General features: G+C 45.2%; 1 protein-coding gene across 1 annotated transcript in view; it reads right to left on the bottom strand.

Annotated features, from left to right (window-relative positions):
* Window positions 1-16,412, bottom strand: part of LOC149871328 (NACHT, LRR and PYD domains-containing protein 3-like) — a 35,178-nt gene extending 18,766 nt beyond the window's left edge. The window contains exons 1-7 of the mRNA XM_090032324.1: window positions 16,309-16,412; window positions 8,667-8,965; window positions 6,369-6,410; window positions 3,312-5,016; window positions 2,303-2,380; window positions 1,211-1,375; window positions 495-665 (exon numbers count right to left, since the gene is read on the bottom strand). Coding sequence (XP_089888450.1) covers window positions 495-665; window positions 1,211-1,375; window positions 2,303-2,380; window positions 3,312-5,016; window positions 6,369-6,410; window positions 8,667-8,949 — 2,444 coding nt within the window. The 5' untranslated portion in view covers window positions 8,950-8,965; window positions 16,309-16,412. The remainder of the gene's footprint in view (window positions 1-494; window positions 666-1,210; window positions 1,376-2,302; window positions 2,381-3,311; window positions 5,017-6,368; window positions 6,411-8,666; window positions 8,966-16,308) is intronic.
* Between the last annotated feature and the right edge of the window lie 3,637 nt (window positions 16,413-20,049).

Below are 20,049 nucleotides of genomic sequence, written 5' to 3'. Positions count from 1 at the left end.
TTTTTAGCCTGGAAAAGCGTAGGCTCAGGGGTGATCTGGTGGCCACCTATAAGTTTATCCGGGTGACCACCAGTATCTGGGGGAGCGTTTGTTCACCAGAGCGCCCCAAGGGATGACGAGGTCAAACAGTTATAAACTACTGCAAGACCGTTTCAAGCTGGACATAAGGAAGAATTTCTTTACTGTCCGAGCCCCCAAGGTCTGGAACAGTCTGCCATTGGAGGTGGTTCAAGCACCTACATTGAACACCTTCAAAAGTAAATTGGATGCTTATCTTGCTGGGATCCTATGACCCCAGCTGACTTCCTGCCCTTTGGGCAGGGGGCTGGACTCAATGATCTTCCAAGGTCCCTTCTAGCCCTAATGTCTATGAAATCTATGAAATCTCCTTTTGACTTTAGAGAGTGCATATCAGCCACTGGAAACACACAGCACTAAATACTTCACTTAGAAGACGACAGATTAACACTTAGAGGAAGCCAAACGTTACTTGCCGCAGTATCTGTAACTTGCAGTTCGGATGTTTCAGCCCCTCGCAGAGCCTGCGCACTCCAGAGTCCCCCACGTCATTGTGACCCAGCTCCAGCTCGATCAGGCTCTGCTTGGTGCTGAGCAGAGCAGAGAGATCTCCACAGCAAGCCCCTGTGAGACTGCAACTCCACAGGCTGTGGGGGAGTGAAAGGTAGACAGGAACAATCATGGTGTGAATGGAGCTTGTCACAGTTACACTGACAGTCAGTCCCACCCACCAGCTCTTCTCTGAGCACTCAGAATGGGCCACAGTTTCCATCCTAGACCCTCTCCCCAATCATTTCCTGTGTCTAGTTAGAAACCAGCACTGGGGTGGGAATTCCTTCATACACAGAGCATTTTCCTTAAATTATAAAGCAGGAGAGGAGTGTTTATTGGATTGCTGACCACGGTAAGGAAGGACACAGATCTTTAGGGAAGATCAATGGGGCAAAGGGGAAAGATGAAGTTGTGAATAATCTGGGCCTGCTGGTGGTCTCAGCTGAACACAAAATTTCCACTTCCAAGTAGGGCAGTCTGATGCATATAGTGAGACCTTGACACGCGAACTGGAGAATCACTCAACTCTGTGCCTCCAGTTTGCTGCAGTAAACAGACTTCAAGGACCAGCTACATAACTGTGTCAAGCACTTAACATAAAGGGGTTTGGAAATCCACAGTGAAACCGAATACTCCCTACCCCAGTCTTTCCAATTTTGATTGTTTTGCTCCTTCACAAAGCACCTGCACTCCATAATCTCCCGGAGCATTGTCACCTAAGTCCAGCTCTCTCAGGCTGTCATTTTTTCTGAGAACCGCAGTGAGATCCTCAAAGCAAGAACGTGTAAGATTGCAACTCCACAACCTGTGGAAGAGAGAAACACCAAGAACTGTAATCATGGTGTGAACGGGGCTTGTTCTCACAGCAGTCCTCACCTAATAGCCCCTTTTTGTGACTGGTCAATCTTGAGAAAGAGCCAGGAGTCTCAGCTAAAACCTGTTCTGAGCTTCATCCCTGTGCCAGTGAAAAGTCAGTTTGAGGTCAGATTTCCTGCTTAAGTCCCAATGTTTGTGCTTCTCCCATTACCATGAGCAGAGACTGGGCCAGGTATTTTGATCCCTAAGTCCCTGCTACTATTATCTAAGGTATAAAGAGTGGAAGAGTCCTTTTCACCGGCTAACCACAATTCCAAATGAATAGACAACTGTCAACTAGTCAAGTTGGCTGTACACTGGGCACATCTACGCATATCTCCCATGGCATAGTTATTACTGCACTGTCATTTAGTACTTGCTTTTGGAAGTACTAAATGATGGTACAGTAAAAGTCATTACTGTGCCATCTTGGTGGTGCATGGTTATTTTTAGCAGCTACATCACCGTAGCAACATGCTATAACAAGGTGTTTGTCATGATGGTGATGTAGTGTCTGTGTCATGGCTTGTGCCCACCAGTGCTATGTTGCCTAAGGGACAAGCTACATTGTCACAGTGCATTGCTGCGGCAGCGTAGTGTCACATGTAGACTTTCCCACTGAGTACATCACAAAGTAGTGAGACCCAAGTAGAGCAAACCAGTGGCTACAGGAAGGCAGTAGCAGGAGCCATCTTCCCAGAAAGCTAGGTGATCCTTCCCTTCCAGGCTTCTGGCACTTGTTCTTGTGCTTCCCATCTCCTGGCTCTGCCTCTTTCAGCCCATCAGCTCCCACCTCTGAATGACTGTCAGGCCTGGAAAATGCAGCCCACCATCCCTAAAACAAAGGAACTTTGTTAAAAGGGGAAAAGTTTCTTACTTTAGCTTCTCTAATTTGCAGTTTGGCTCCTTCAGTGCTTGACAGAGCAGGTAAATAGGGGACTGAGTCCCTTGTTCCCTAGAAAGCAAAAATACAATTTTTTTTTCTTTCTCCACAGACAGCTTTTAATTCTATTTCCCAAACAAAAAATACTATCTTGGATGATGTAACCATATATTACAGATCAGGCTATGCTGAAATATCAAACCATAAAAACATGTCTGGTACTAAAGCAGAGTTATTTTAACTGTAGCTAGTCAATACAAGAATTCCTACTAAGTGGAACATATGTGATGTTTCAACCTCTCTTCCCCTGAATATTGAAACAAAAATCTATACACTCTACAGATGCTTATAACCTCCTGTGTTTGTCTGTAATTGTTTTAGCATTTCCAGGGATACAGTCACCAAAATTACACATCCTGCCACACACGTCATAGTAGGAGGTGTGATTGTTGGTATCAGAGATCAGATCCCACTATGGCTTTAAGTGTTAGGATATAGGACAGAAGAACAAATAATTGTGAACAGAAAAAAGGAAAATCACATTCTGCCACACTCCACCTGCCCCCCTCCCGGCCATGTCTACACATGCAATTAATGTGACTAAATATACTCTGGCTCAATTTGCACCACAGTAAACTAATCCAGGCATCATCATCTGCATGTTCATTTAATTGCACTAACTTACTATGCCTTCAAATAGCACCTGTGCTTGACAGGACTATCTTATGCCAGAGTAAGTTAGTCTGTACCAGCCTAATAGCTGTGTACATGCAGACAGTGACGCTTTACTGAGCAGTAAATTAGTCTACTGTGCAGTAAACATCTTGTGTAGATGTGCCCTGTCTAACCCAAAGACACCTCAACAGGTCTATCATTCACCTGGAGGAAAAGTCAATTTGTATTGTGCTAGGTAAACCAGCCATGCATTATTAATCAATGGAGAGCAAAAGTGTTTAATCTTTTGTAGAAAATCCATAGAGTTCTGGGTTTAGATAATACTCACTGGCACAACTGCTTTGATGGCCCTTGGCATTCTTTTTCCTCATGGCTTTCAAATCTAAATCCACAGTGACATATAAGAAGTGACTTCATCTGGGGGCAAGATTTTACACAGAAAGAAAGAACCAGTTGATCCATTGGGGTCAGTAGCTGACCCCGTAACCCTAATTTAGTGAAATTCACCAGTGCATTTTTCACAAGTTGCTCTTCTTGGCTCTCATACAAACAGTACAATGCCTCAAGATCTTCAATGTGGTTATTTGCTGATGGATAAAATGAGCTAATCCAAGTTCCTATGTCTGTCTTCAGGTTTGGTAACATTTTACAGCCAAGTTTTTCCTCCATGTCTTTCCTTCTGTTCTCATTTAAGAGACCAAACAAAAATCGTACAGTTAGCATCAAATAATGCCGAGACTTTCCATAGTATGCTAGAAGAGTATTCACCTCTCTTCTGGGAGTCACTGAATCCTTCCTTGTATCCTCATCCTCTTCCAGAACATAGGACAAAGCTGCAAAAAACTCCTGGAAACTTAAATGAATGAAGCTGTAAGCACTCACGCTGCCAACGTCTCTTTGAAAAATGTTCTCATTCAGAAAGAGGGGGAGAAAGTCTGCCTGGTCTAAGCCATACTTCTTGATATCTTTTTCCTCAAAGAGTATCTTCTGCTCCCAGATCCCATCCACAGCCAGAGAACAAAGTCTTCTCATCTGGGTTTGCATCTGCAGCTTTAAATTACTGCTAGAAGAGTCTTTTAAGCAGAAGAGGAAAAGCATATACACTCCAGTGACTGTCTTTGAGGTCTGTACAAGATCTTCACCCCTTTCCATTTGTTGTTTCAGTACTGTGCAGATGATCCAACACATGATGGGGACAAAGCACATGGTGAAGAGAATTTCATTTTCACTGATAAAGTTGAAGGCATGCAAGGCTTGCCTGTCATTTCCAAAGAACTTGTAGAAATACTCCTCCCTGTCCTCTTCAGAATATCCCAGGATTTCTGCATAATAAGTACATTTCACATGCTGTCTGAGCTTTTCCAGAGCAATTGGTCTGGTAGTGATTATCAAGTAGCATTCACAGAGAACTGTTCTTCTAAGTAAACTGCCCAGTATGATTTCCACTGCTTTCTTCTCCCAGGGATCTGAGCACAGATCACATTCAGGCTGATCCAAACTAAATCTCAGTTCATCAAAACCATCAATTATGAAGAGGAGCTTTTCTGGGTGCATGAAAATGTGTTCAGTTGGTGCACTGTTAGCTGGATAGTTTTTCAAAATCATATCTGCCACACTTTTGTCCTTGGTAAGAAGGTTCAATTCCCTACAATTTATGTAGGAAACATAATCAAAATTTTCCTGGTAGAGCTTTCCAGCTGCCCAGTCCAGCATGATCTTTCTTGCTGTCACGGTCTTTCCAATTCCTGCAGCTCCCACCAGCACAACAGTCTGTGGAACTTGCCCATTTTTATTGGGGTTAAAAAGACTGTCTATTGTAATTGAAGAAATTGCTTGTTTCTTCATGATTTCTGCATGTCTCTGTCCAATGGCCATGATTTCATGCTCTCTTTCCTTTTCATGACGATGTTCATTAACCATAATCAGTTTTGTGTACCTGCTGTTCAGAGTCACAGTCTCACCAAGACGAGCATTCCTGTCTATTATGTATTGGTACTCTTTGAATATATATCCTCTATACTTCACTCTGTAATCTAAGCCAGTAACACAAAGTATTAGAAACAATGAAGCATAACAATCTGAAAAATCTGAAAATATCTGTAAGCTCTTCAAGAAAAACTATAAAGTGACATTTCTCTTATCCCTCTCATTATAAAGAATCCCAAGTTATTTATCAACACAGATCCTGGTTTTCCCTGATTTAAAAAATTCCCCAATTTTCAGTTAAAAGAAAGTAACCCCAAATCCACATTTTTCCATGATTAAAATGAAACATCACTATCTATAGATAGCTAGATAGATAGCTAGATAGATATTAGTGGTGTTTCATTTAAATCACAGGAAAATGTGGATTTGGGGTTACTTTTTTTTAACTGATCTTTAGGGATTTTTTTAAATCAGAGAAAACCAAGTTCCCTGTTTATCAATATGTCCAGTTCTGTTGCCCTTATTGAAATTACTCATGTGAGCATAGCCAATTCGAATGGCTTCACCCATCACCAAAATGCTGGCATCTCTTGGATTCAACAGATCATCTAGTTGTAACCACACAACATTGCTATCTAATAGAACAGAAGTAGGGAAGAAAACCATATGACATTTAATGTTCACTCATTTTTGTGATTATTTTTTTTAAATTTTTTGGCAACAATCAGCTTTCCTTATCTCTTTAGTGAGAATCAGTTTCACCAAATGTCTGTTCATTTCTTTCTCTCTCCTTTTTCTTTTAAGTTATACTTCTAAGGTAGGAGGAAAATCAAGGAAAAATTAGGCCTGTTGTTGAATGGTGAGGGAAAGCTAATGTACTAGATGATGTGAAGAAGAGTGAAGTGTTTAACAACTGTGACTCTCTAGAGGTAAGGCTGGAAGAAACAATCAGCACCAGATATAACAGCTGCATTTCCTTTCTTTTATAGTCTAGACCCTCTGCTTCTTTTGAGTTTGCCTTGTTGTAAAGGACATGGAATAATAGCACCACCAAAAGCAGGACAAGCATGTTTCCAAGAGATTGGTGCCAATCGTTGCCCCTCACACTCCAAGAAAGGCCCTTCACCTTGAGTGTTATTCCAGTTTGCATCATTACATCTTTAATCTTTACATCTCAAGTGCATTTTAACATCCCTTACACAAGCAGAACACTGATAGCCCTCGTCGCCCTGCTTTACCTGTGGCAGGTTAGGGTGCTTTTGGTGTGTTTTGGAGATATTCCTTGTAGTGGTGCAACAGGGTTAACTGTATAGTTCAGGAATAGGTTAAACAAGGGCTTGTATAGGATGGTTTGGATAGAGATGATCCTGCCACAGGTAGGGATTGGACTAGATGACCTCTAGCCCTACTTTTCTATGATTCTATGACCTAAGTAATTTCCTATGTGAGTATCACATACCATTTTCTGTCAGGTCCAATGATATTTTATTCAGGCCAAGATCTGAAAGGAAATTCACATTGAAACAACATTGTTAGAATTCATAGTGCATTTATGTTGTTTGAAAAGCCACTTGAGGATTGCCTCCTGCAACTGTATCTCAAGTTTAAAAGAAACAATCACTGAAGAACAGAGCAGATGGGGAATTTTCAACATGTTTTTTTGTTGGAGAATGTTGATTTGTTGAAGCTGAAATTTTCAGCTGGGATGGATATACCAGTTATGGCAGGAATGAGTTCTCAGACCCAGGACAAGGGTTTTAATTAAAACCAGAGTAACAGGGATGCTCTAAAGGAAACCATACCCCATTGTTCAAGGCATGCACCTGATATTTTGGAGACCCAGGCTGAAACCTTTGTCCTGCCAGATTCAGAACTGAGTGTCCCCAGTTAGTGACAATGTTTAGTGCATGGGTGTGGTTGCTCACATACAAGCAGCAGCCCTTGCAGCGCTCTGGGGTCTTCTCAACAAGACAAATCTCCCCTCTGTCTAGCCCCAATGCGTCTGGCTCTTTGCTTCTAGCTTTCCTGTCTGGCTCTTGATTCCTTACTCCGAATTTCTGAGTCAGGACTGTGGTTCCCAAATCTGGTTCCTACCACCTACCTGGCTCCCTACTTTGGTCCCTGCTTGAATCCTTACCTAGTGCCTAGGACTTCTGGCTCTTGGACCCCTGGGCCCCAGACCAGAGGCCCTGGCCTTTAGTACTGAGTCCTAACTAGCCCCATCCTGGTCACACCTCTGACAATCTGCCTACCTTACCCCATGCTATACTTAATTGGGCAACACATATTATATACACATTCTTTCTTATTTAAATATATTGCACTCTAGGTCATTGAGAAGGTTTTAACCAGCTACTTTTATTGACAAACATCTGTTAATACCTAAACTGGGGGAATGAAATACCCTCCCCCCAGAGCCAAGAACCAAATGTGACTGCCATCACCTGTTATTGCTGGTATTTTAGTAGGGTGTATGCCAGTGGTTTTCAAACTTCTTGGACTTGAGACATCCTTCCAAAACTATTGTGAATTGAGTGGTACCCAATTAAAAAAACTAATGTATAGATGATATTGCTTTCTTCCTTGGAGAGGGGACTGGCAGTGGGGGATCATCCAGGCAAGGACAAGCCTGAGCCTCCTCTTGTCTGCTTAGTTTAGCTGCTTACCTCCTAACACTTAACTTATCTCCTCACACCTCACAGTACCCTTCAGAAGATCTGATGGCACCCCAGGGTGCCCTGGCACCATGGTTGAGAATCACTGGTCTGTGGCCTCCAATCTATGACTAGACTGAACTGCCCTTGGTCCTATGCACTCACATGACAAAGTCTGTCCCTGCCTGAATGAGCTGATAGTCTGAACTAAATAAATGCCCCCTGCACCATGGCTTGCAGGTGGCTAAACTCAAGAACTTGGCAGTCTTTGAGAAGGAAGTGAATCTAAGATCATCTCCTGAGACCTCCATGGCCTGGGGCTCCATCCTAGAGCCCACGGCAGGAGCAAACCAGCTGATGTCCATTGTAGGGAAGAGGTGAAAGGAACAGGAATGAATGTAACAGGGTTGCATCCAGCTCCGTCACAGAGTACAACGAGTCTAATACTACTCTGATAAAGAGTGACTTTCCACTATCACTTGGTCTTGCATTCTCATGGGATGATGAAAAGCAGCCCAGGGCCCCTCAAGGTGGTTGGCTATATGGTTGTGTGCTTCATTGATTTTGTTCTTTCGATAACAATAGAGCCGCAAAGAAAATCTTGGGTCTGGTGTCCCAGAAAGGCAGCATAGAGGTTTTCTGCTGTCTGGCGGTAATATAACAGGCAATATAATCTGTTGCAATTACTTTCTGTTTACAGACCCTAGATTCTCTATTGAATCTACCCTGGCACAGGTAAGAGCAGTAGGGGTCCCTTTTTTCCTTTGCTTCCTGCCAGTGGTCCCTATGGACAGTCCACCAGGTAGGGACATAGTCCAGGTACTCCTTTCTCCCTCTCTCTACTTATCATATGCCCTGTGGACTATGACACTGGCTCACTACCACTGGAAATTCCTCCAGGCTGGGAATAGCTTCAGCTGGAGTCTAACAGGTTGTCCCTGTTCCCTTTATGGCAGTTGCAGAGAAAAACTGAGTGCAATAGTTCAGGGAATCTGGCATCCTGATACAGTTTAGAGTTTTTCATTCGAGCTATCAGACAGTTGCGGATGCACATGTGCAGATGGGGCACGTTCCTGGTGTTACAATCATTTTAGGTGTCTTACCTTTCTCGCTCTCTTTTCTGAGTTTGGCAGCAGTATCTCTGCGATTGATCTTAATTAAAGCTTCTATGGCCACAGTGACTGCAGTGTCTTCACCATAAAATCTCATCAGGAGGTTCTTAGTGTCTATCTTATCAGCATTCTCCAGCTGACTTCGAGAAATATTACCTTTCACCTTAAATTTGGAATATAACAATTTGTCTTTAAATTCTTTGAAGTCTTTCTCAGAGAGGTCTTCAAGGGCACAGAAGAGCAAGTCACTTACTCTGCTGCTCTGGTTTCCCATTACTAAGCATCAGGTCCTAAATAGAATTAATAAAGACCCTAATTAGTAATAGATTCTACATAAAAACCTCTTTCCCCAGCTAGTAGAAAAAAGCCTACCACAGTGTGTGAGTAAATTACTCATATCCACCCAACTCACAGACAAGTGCATTAAGTGTATCTTAAGAGACCTGAACACCCAGACAAGTGCATTAACTGTATTTTAAGATACCTGAACACCTCTAGTAAAATATCAGTTAAATGTGTGTGACCATAGTCTAACTGTTTTGTATTTTCAGGGCTGTCGTAAGAATCACAGACCTTCTTAATAATGCAATTGTCTGGCCTTTACTCAAGAAAATGTCTCTTGACCCAGACTCCCCAGCCTGTTTTTGCCCTGTCTCCAGGTATGGGACTGTTCAGCCTAGAAAAGAGAAGGTTTTGGGGGGATTTGGTGGCAGCTTACAAATATATCAGGGGTGAGCATCAGGAGCTAGGCAAACAACTATTCACCAAAGTGCCCCAGGGGAAAACCAGGATCAATGGTCATAAAGGTATCAGACTGGGTGTAAGGCAAAACTTCTTCACAATTTGTATAACCAGACTCTGGAAAAGACTCCCAGCACGGGTGGTGCAAGCACCAACCCTGGAGCTCATCAAAAGGAGACTGGACGCACACCTTGCTGGGGTTATTTGACCCCAGCAGTCTTTCCTGCCCAGAGCAGGGGGCTGGATCCAAAGATCACATGAGATCCCTTCCAGCCCTAAACTTCTGTGAATCTGTGAATGGGTGTCGTGACTTGGGTGATCTCCACTGTGCTTGTGGAGATTGACAGGGAAAATGACTCCTGCTGATCTCATCAGATATTTCATAGGCCTTTAATACAGTTTACTGTGAGGTGCTGATCATCGGTTTATGTGACCTGGTGAGTATTCACAGGACAGCACCTAACTCACTCCATTCTTTCCTAACAGGGAGTTTCCACAGGGTTAAGATCCTCTTCTCAGGATGTTTTCTTTGAGGTCCCCCAGGTTCTAGTCCATCTTGTTGCCCCTCCTGTTCAATGAGTATAGGAAGTCTCTGAGTGAGACTGCAGATATTTGGAACAAGGTGCCCTCAATATGCTCATGTCACTCAGCTATTTCTTCTTCTCATCTGAGTTGGTCCCTTCAGTCTTCGTTCTTACCTGGTCCCTAACTGTAACTGGGGATTGGATAAGAGTGAACCAGCTGTAGATGAATCCAGACAAGTGAGGAGTGACAGTAGCTGGCAGACCTCATAACTTAGGAGAGATAAAGGCACCCACCAATGTTAGGGTTCAGCCTCCCTTGGTCACTCATTTGTGGCCTTGGATCCTTTGCTGCACTTGGATCTTCAGGTTGTGGCAGTCTCTTGAAGCAAGTTTCACCAGCTCTATCTGGTGAGAAAGCTGCAACCCATTCTTTCAGATTTGGATTTGGCAACTGAAACAGGAAGCCCCTGCCGCTGTTACTAGAAAGGGGGAAGCGTAGCCAGAGGCAGGTTACAGACAGCCTGAGGGCAAAGTGGCAGCTGGTGAGAGCTGCCCGTGTGACTCAAGCCAGGGACTGAAAAAGAACAGGCTGCTAATGGCTGAATAAACAGCACCTGAACCAGGGGGGCAGTGAACAGGGTCACATGACTGGAAGGGCACAGGGATTGGGGCATATAAATAGGGTTACTATATTTTCATGGGGCGAGGCAGGGGGAATATGACTGTGGCGGGGGGCAGTGATATGGCAGTGCCCTGCCCCTGCCCATTCTGTTACCCCTCACTCCCAAGCCACAGACCCCGCCCCCCCCAGCCCTGCTGGTGCCCCTCACTCCTGACCTGCTCTCCTCAGACCTGCCAGAGGAACCCCAGCTGCCCCCATCCTGACCCAGCCAGAGCGCAGTGGCTTGGAGTGAGTCCAGCCCCAGCATGGGCTGGAGGGAAAAGAAGGGGAGGCTTGTGACACCCTCTACCCTGGGCCAGGGCAGTTGTGCCATGTCAGGAGGCCTGGCAACAGCCCACTTCCCCCCTCCTCCAGTATCTCCTGGCTGCTTCGCCCCCGCAAGCATGGGCACTGGCCCCTGTGCCGAGGCCTGGAGCAATTGACCGTGGTCCTCCCCTGCCTCCTTTCCACTCATTGTTATCTGAATTTCTTTCTCCAGCAGAAAGAGACAGGAACAGCCCCAGGGTTCCAGGCAGAGGCTTTTGGTGGGGGAGCAAGAGTGCAGGATGGGGGTTGGGGTGGGGCAGGGCCCGGTGGACCTTGCTGCTGGGCTGCTGAGTCCTGCTGCTGGCTTCCCCTGGGTCCTACTGCGGCTGGCTTCTGTCATCTTTGACAGGCAGCCAAGCACTAGCAATGCATAGGGGGTGCCCCTGAGATTGGCAGTGCACCCCTTGCTATTGGCTGCTGTTGACAGTGCCAGCAGTGCCTGCAGGCAGTCGCCGCTCACCACCCCCTCATCACCAACACTGCCAACAGTGTCCGTAGGCAGTTGCCACTAGCCACTGCTGCTGCCATCAGCAATATTTGCAGGTGGTTACCAGCTGCTGGTAGGTGCTCACCACCCCCTCTACCCCGCCACTTCTGATACCAGTGCAGCCACCTGCAGGAGCTCCCCGCTCGCCACCACCACACCCCTGCTGTTGCCACCACCATGCCGTGCCCCTCCAGCCTCTGGGGGCACGTGTCATTCATGCAGCCAGGAGTAGATAAATATTAATTTTATAATTATTTTAGGGGCCCCACAAGCCAGATAAAATAGCCTGGTGGGCCGAATCCAGCCTGTGGGCCATATTTTGCCCATCCCTGCTTTAAAAGATTAGTTTTCCAGAGATGGGGGTGTCTAGATTCTTCTTTAATTTCAAATAAATGCCAGTAAGGTTTATGTGGATGACCAACTGTCTCTTAAACAAATCATTAAGACAGTTCTGAAGTTTGCTTCAGATAGCATATGGGAAAGATTCCATTCACAACAATGACAGGAGTGCTCAACGCTGGCCAATTCTGGGCATCTACCTTCAACCTAATCTTTGAAATCTGTGGCCCCAAACTGTCCAAGAACCTCCTGCAGATATTACTGGGCCACCCTGCAAAAGGACCTTATGTACCTACAGTGAGAAACCAGACCCATTCATTGAGGCCAAGGGCTCACCATAGCAAATTTTAAGACTATTGAGGCGGTAGGTGCAGAAGTGCACTTTTCCTGCAGCTTCATGCCAGTAGAGGAACAAGCCTCCTGACATAATTTTTTTTTTAAATACTGGGTGTAATTTAGTCCAGCCCCCTGTTCAAGCCAGTATCTGAACCATCCCAGACAAAAGTTTGTCTAACCTGCCCTTAAAAATACCAAATGATATAGTTTCCATAGGCTCTCTAATTCTTCCTAAAAGGGAATCTAAATTGCAATTAACTTTGTTGCAACTGAAGCCCATCATTACTTGTTCTGTTCCTCGTGGACACTGAAAATAGTTTGATTACCATTTTCTTCATTACAATACAACCCATTTTGTATTTGAATATTATCATCAAATCCCCTGGGCAGTCTTCTCTTTCAAAATTAACTAACCTCAGTTCTTTTAACTTGTCCTCCCATATTACATTTTCTAGCCTCTAATCATTTTCATTGCTTTCCTCAGGACACTCCAATTTTTCAACATCTTTCTAGAAGTGCCCTAAACTGGATGCAGTATGTCATATGAGGCCACCCTAGTACAGATTAAAGGGGAAGAATCACTTCCCTTGGCTTGCATAAGATATTCCTGTTGATATTGCAGTGTTGACATATTCAACATGCAATCTGCTGAAGCCCCAAGTCATATTCTTCATTTCTGCAGATGAGGCAGCCATTAGCCATTTTGTATATCTGCATTTGATTGTTTCTTCCTAAGTGTAGTACTTTGCACATATCCTTTTTGATCTTCATCTTATTTATTCCAAAAGGGTGTTCTCTGTCCCCTTAGGGTGTGTCCAGACGAGTGCGCATGTGCCTCTTAGCCCATTTCAAACCCCTTTGAGACAGGGCAAGAGGCACATTCAGGAAAGAAAAAATGTTCCCCATGCTGCAAACTTGTGGTGTGGGGAGAAAATTAGACCCCTGGATATCCAGGGGTCAAACAAAAACCCAGGGGAAAAAACTAGGTCAGGGCATGGTCCCAGACCATGACCTGAGGCAACTGGAGGCTTAGTCCTCCAGAGATACTCTGGCACAGTGCCAGAGCGTCTCTACGATAGTCCCTTTCTCCAGTCCTGAAGCACACTGCCTGCCCATGGGGGTCAGGCAGCGGTGCAAGCTGTGGGGACCTGGACCTGGCTTTTACCAGGTAAGCAGGGGGATGGGGGGCTGGAGGAGGGGGAGGGGACCATCCCCAAGTCCCCCCCCCCCGACCCCATTCCTTCTCCCAGCTCCATGTTGGCTCTCCCAGCCCCCCACACTCACCTCTAGTACTAGAGAATGAGCAGGAGGCTGGAGACAGCCCTGGAGACACTCCCCTGCTGTCTCCAGCCCCCTGCTCCTTCCCCTGCTTGCCTCCAGATTCCCGAGGCTGGAGACAAGCAGGGGAACAAGCAGGGGGCTAGAAACAGCAGGGGAATGTCTCCAGGGGCTGTCTCCATCCTCCTGCTCCCTTCCAAGGATGGAGAGAAGCAGGGAAAGGAGCAGGGGGCTGAAGACCAGCAGGAGGCTGGAGACAACCCCCTGGAGATAAGCTGGAGGCTTCCCCTGCTCTCTCCAGCCTCCTGCTCATTCCCTGCTACTGCTGGTGAGTGTGGGGGGCCTGGGAGAGCAATCAGGGAGCAAGGGGACTGAATGGAAGGTGGGAGGAATGAACAGGGGCCAGGGAGAATGAGTGGGGAGCAGGGGACTAAATCGGGGGCAGGGGGAATGAACGGTGGATGGGGGGAATGAATGCAGAGCAGGGGAACAAATGGGGAGCTGGGGGAACCAACAGGGTGGGGGGAATGAGCCTCCTGTTCATTCTCCTATTCGCTCCAGCCTCCTGCTTGTTCTGCTCATCTCCAGCCTCCAGAGGCTGAAGAAGAGCAGGGGAATGAGCAGGGGGGTGGAGACCAGCGGTGGGGGGAGGGAGTTGTAGCCCCTGGGGGGGCTGGGACCCTGCAGGCAGGGTAGTCCATGTGCTGGGGGGGGCTCTACCCTGTGGGTGGTGGGGGACCATTGGCAATACATAGTGGGTGCACATACATTCCCTGAGCATGGCGGTGCAGCCCCTCAAAAAAGGTGCTGCCGATACTGTCAGTGGTGCCTGTAGGCGGTTGCTGCTTGCTACAACCACCCCCTGCTGCCAATGGTGTTTGCGGATAGTCAGCAATCGCCACTGGCCACCGCTGTCACTGCCGGTGGTGTCTGTGGGTGCTCACCACTCATCACCCTTCCCTCCGCTGCCGACAATGCCGGCAGCATCTGCGGGAGCTCCCCACTTACCACTGCCACCATGCTCTCATTGCCACCAGCGCCGTCATGCCACACCATCCCCCACTACCCACACAGTGACTCACATCCCCCACATCGCTCCACACCCACCCACATCCTCCCACCCCTTTCTGCAAACCCCACATCTTCCCATCACACACCCACCATGTGACAAGGAAACCCAAAGCAAACATTAAAACATATAGATATTTAGGATTTATTTTATTATGACGCTAGGGACACTGATAGGCTTCCAAATTTCTTTAACATTGTAAATATAACAATAAAATATTGCCCATCTGATCAATCCCCCTTTCTCTCTCTCTTTTGTTCTAATTGTGGAAGAATGCGGATTTGGGGGTATTTTAAAAAGTGAATTTGGGATGCTGCTTCATCAGTCTAGCTGACACTTGCCTGGGCCCCAGAAGCTCCTGAGGTCAAGTAACTCTGAACTGATGGCCAGGGCAGGCTTTTGTATTGCTGGGGTCAGGACAGGGCAGCTTTTTATACTCCTGGGGACAGCACAGGTGCTGTCCCCGGACTTCAGCTTCCCCTGGCTGCAGATCTGGGAGGAGCCAAGCAGGGTTATTTTGCCCCAAATGGCACAATTTGCTCCACAACAAAATGCATGTCTGACCACATGTGCTGAGGCAACAAGCCCCGGGTCAAATTTGCACCACCTCTATTTGAGGTGCTGCAAGTGCACATGTTTGCATGTGTGGACGTGCCCTTAATGTCTGCTCCCGCACCCAGCTTGATGTCATCTGCAAATGTATTCAGTAGATGCTCAGTTCCAACTTAAGTCTTTTCCCGCTAAGGACAGACCATAGCAAGCCCCCTTGATACCAATAAAAGTAATAAGAGAAACTATTCCAACTCAGTTTAGTTATCTGATGAGCACTTGCAAGATGGAGACTGAAGTAGGGTGTGACATCTCTCAGCAACTTGTGTAGAGAAATGGACTATGGACTGGGAGTAGCAGTGCCTGGGCCTTTTAGGACAGTTATTGGCAGATGTCACTTAAGGGATTGGGGTCAATGTTTTCATGCATTTATTGTCCAAACCCGTTATTTACTCAAATTAAAAGGATTTTTAGAGTGTTGAAAAATGTCTCAGGAAAGGTACTGCCAAAAATAGAAGCCTGAATCAGCCCTCTCGTCACCAGTGCCTTGCTGATGTAACTCCCAGTGCACTACAGTGAGGAATCAGGCCTGAAAGACCTACTAAAACCTATAGGTACAGGGTGACAGCCAGGTTCTAAGCCACAGCTTATTTGCGATTTGCTGTTCTTCATATTACACTAGCTTTTTCTAGCAAAGTCTTGCCGTACTTGGAAGCCACAAAGAAATACTTACTTTACTCTTTAATGCAAGAAGTCATAGTAAGATTCTGAAAATATGTATTTCTAATGCTTTTATGAATATTTCCCTAAGTACTAGATCACAGCTCAATCCGTCAATTTTTTTTTCACATCCTAGTCACATTTATTATAACCAAACCATGAACAGGAAATGTTATGATGTATGAACTAGAAATACTAAATCAGAGACACAGAAGCCAATAGTGCCATTTTCAGCAGGAAAAAAAGTGGTCAGCAATGCATTTAAATGCAAAAACATATTCAGGTAACACACACCATGTGGGATTTACACCGAGGATCTCAAAATAACACCAACTGGACTATAGTAAATTGCACCTGTGCACCTGTGAGTGTACTCTGACCCTGTGAAAGTCCACAGGCTCTCTTGGGTTTTATACACTTTGATACCAAATTCAATCAGATAAGTAAAAAGAATTTACTAGGGAACAAAACCAGAAATATTCAGTGGAACAATCATAGCTTGTTCTTCACCTCCATTCAGAGATCACTGCAAATGGCAAACATTCTCCCTTTGAGGTCCCATATATCATGAATCAAAGAAAAATGTGATCTTGAAGACATACCTCCTCTCTTACAGCGGAAGATCAGAGACTTCTCTGCATACAAGTCCTTCTTCTGTTGCACAGATGACTCTGGCTTTCTATGTTAAAGCTGAACAAAAAATTCAATAACAATATCATACACTGTGAATTTGAATTGAGGCACTGAAAACAGCTTTTTTAGGCAGATGGCTTAAAACTTCCTTTTAGGGTCATATGTTGTAACACTGCTCACTGCATCCTGACAACACAAGAGAGCATTTCACTTTTTATAGCCAGGTTCTGCATTTTCTATGTTTTTCACTCAAGCGCTTGTTTTCCAGTAAAAGACTTTTTTTAAAGTGGATAGAAGGTTGCAAATATGTAGCAATTCTTAAGAGTAGAAAGAAAATTACATTTTGAACACAGCCCAAATACTGAGACCTTTGGAAATGAAGACCCAAGGCATGCTAAATGTTAATGGAGGGCATGAATAGATGTACAATAACATTTTTGAAAGCTATATTTTGTTTTAGTGGGGCTTTTTGATTGGGGGAAGCCTTCCAATTTAGGCGTGAAGTCCAGTTGATCCAGTGTAACTGTTTCATTTGTCCACAACTTACTAACAGTAAGTAAATTTAAATTGCACTAGTGCCCTCTTGCCTGAAGGAGGGAGTTAATTACTGTGGGCTGGTTTCACATCCTGCACACATGAAACAGTATCACCTGAGTCTGCTGCACAGTGCAATGTTTTGACCTTCTCCCTACCTCTGGTTCTTAAAATGTTGCAGCTGTTTCTTCTGTCCATGGCCTGGACTGTATTATTCCATAACAAATATATTTGATGAAACATGAGGTATATCCCACCCTGCCCTGTATCATCTAGTGTGAATATATGCACCACACATGCCCTATATGTGTTACCTTTCTAGTTCAGTGTTCCCTATTTTATCTTTCCTAGACAAGACAACAGTACTAATCCGCTGCATCTTAAATCGTAAATTCGTAAACTATAGCTGGATGGCTACCATGACAAAGGAAACAGCAAAACTTACTCTCTTTTCCTTGTCTTCTACTTGGCACCAGAAACTTTGAAAATAAAAACACACCCTATTTGCATATTGAACTAAAAACAAAACTTTTCCATCACAGGTTTTTCTCCCAACTCTAAGATAGTGACAAGAAACAAAAGAGAAAATGTAACTCTAGGAAAAGCTGAGAAGCTTTACCGTTCATCAACCTTAACTTGAAATATCTTCAAATTCCCTGTTTTGTGGGTTATATTTATAAACAGCAGACTTCTCAGCTCAAGAGTATAACCACAGTCTGAGCACAAAAATGTTAGCTCAACATGTAGACTGAGCAAGCTTTAGGTAATGCACCCAGCAGTCTTTGCTGGTTCCTGTTGCCTTCATTTCTGTGTAGTTCTGTGCCAGCTGTGGATTTTGCAAGTGCCACAGACCCCACCATCTGGACTGACCATATCCCTTCTTTATGTCTTATTCCAGGACAGGCTATAGCTATTAACCAAGACCTGATTCTTAAAAATTAACCCTGAATGATTATCTTCATGTCGTTTCAAATTTTGACTACATTCTATTTATTATAGTTGCTTCCTGTTTCCTGAATGTCTGTTATCTGATTCCTTTCACTTGAATTTAAAATGTTGGAAAACACTAAATATGCTCAAAATGAAAACACACAAGGGGTCAAATAAATCCGCTCATTGAGCCCAAAACTTCAGTTTTCAAAACTGCCAGCAAACAGAGAAATCTCTTTATTTGGCCAGTTCCCTATATAGTACACAGCCTGCTACATACTCTCAGACCAGCATCCTTCATTTACTTTATGTTGCATGCTGCATCCATGCTCCTGTTTCCTTCTTCCATCCCTCCCTGCTCCCACCCTCACTCACAGGCAGATCTGCTGCAACAGCTGGAGAACAGAGGAAGTGACAGAGCATTCCTGTCCTTTACAGTGTAGATATTCCTGAGTGTCAATAGACACTAGAGAAGAAAACTATCCCAGGATCACACTTGCTCCTGTCCCACAGGAATAGCAAGACATACTAAAGACCTGTACCTCTCCTGCTCTGTTCTCTTATATGAGAGGTACCCGGCTCAGGCAGTCCTGGGGGGCACTGCAGCCGTGGAGGGAAGGATTGGGTCCCTGTTCAGCTCAGGCAGGCAGGCTCCAGGGGAAAAAAATGAAAATCGGGCTCACTGCTTTTTTTTTTTTTTCCTTTGGTGGAGCCTGGTTTCCTGGGCTGCTGCCAGGCTGCCTTCACTGGCAGCCTACAGAGCCCCTAAGCTGCATGGAGCCCAGTGCTTCGCTCCGCGGCTGTAGGGCAGCAAACTAAAACTCCTCAGCGGTGTTTTAGTTTGCTGCACCCCAAAGTCATTTAAGGTGCATTACGCTGCCAAACGTACTACAGCAGCGGGAACTAGCGTGCAATAAACTGCCGTCACGTACAAACACCAACACCATTAAAGCGGTGCATAAGCATTTAACCCACTTTAAAGTGTCGTGCCCACATGCCCCTCATTTCATCTACACATGCCCCTGGATGCTGAGGTAGATGGGTCCTGATTTTCAGAGGTATTGAGCACCTATGAATCACTTTGATGTCAGTGGGAAACAGTGGTGTCAACTCCCACAATTCCATCATGATTCTTACAATATTTGGAGTATAGGCTCAGCTCCTAGAGTCCTGCAATTCCAGGAAAAACTTGGTTTGCATTTATTCATCCTGCCCCCCATCTCCCACGCCAGTTTTATAAATTCCAGCCCTCAAGGATGAGAAGAAAAGACAAGAACTAAATGAAGCCTAAAGGCTTGGAAATTATAGGGCAAATTTTAAAGAATGACAAATTCTTTATAAAAAAAAATAAGTTTTGCACATTTGATTGGTGATTTCTCAGCACTTGCAGTTGAGAATACTAGGGAACTGCTTTAAAAATGTGAGGTCTTTTTTACAAAGGATGTAAAGTCAGGGAGACCTGGGAACAGCACTTTGTCCAAATATTATAATGAAAAGGAAGCAGCCTTTTGCAACATGCGGGTTCCCAAATGACTGCTTTACCCTTTATATTCCATACCTCCGTGGCATAAACGCAGAGTCAGAGGAGGTGGTTGATTGCCTCAGTGGCTCTGTGGCAGGTAGCCCTTGGGCAGCTAGGTGTCCCCGGCTGCTGCCTCTATGCCTCTGAGCCCTCACTGATAGGGCTTGGTGGGCTATCAACCAGTTCAGGTCCCTGTGATCCTTGTGCAAGTTCCTGTGGCAGATGTGTTCTCACATGGCCTGGCAAGCATTGCCTGGGAACTGGTCCACAGGTGCCATGATGTTCCTCAGCCTCACCATCTCCTGGATCTTCTTATGATTGCTTGTGATTGTGTGGCCTGCACTCTGCAGGCCATACAAACTTCAGAACTGTTTCAGGATCTCGTAGAAACATGTTGACCTGATGATCCATGATCCATGGTTGATCAGGGTAAACACCAGCTCCCCCTCACCCCCCAGTGTCTCAGGATGTGCCCTGCAAAATATCTCACGAGGCAGGCAGTTTTGGATTCCACGCCCATCGCCAACTTGCAGAACTGGCTCGTATATTTGGCTCACAGGAACAGGCACCTGTCTGACATGACCCTGCGCCTGTCCTTTTGTCCTGAATAAAATACAAGGTACTGCACACTGCAGGCAGTCCCCCTCAGCACTGACTCTTTTACAGGATTGGTGAAGTAAAGAATACTTTGAATATATTTTGACTTCCTCTTCACTCCCACAAC

Source organism: Crocodylus siamensis, chromosome 2 (assembly GCF_052110815.1).
Source record: "Crocodylus siamensis isolate JL-2025a chromosome 2, ASM5211081v1, whole genome shotgun sequence".
NCBI lineage: Eukaryota > Metazoa > Chordata > Crocodylia > Crocodylidae > Crocodylus > Crocodylus siamensis.
The sequence above is the reverse complement of the archived record's forward strand: the minus strand, read 5'-3'. Positions and strand labels throughout refer to the sequence as shown.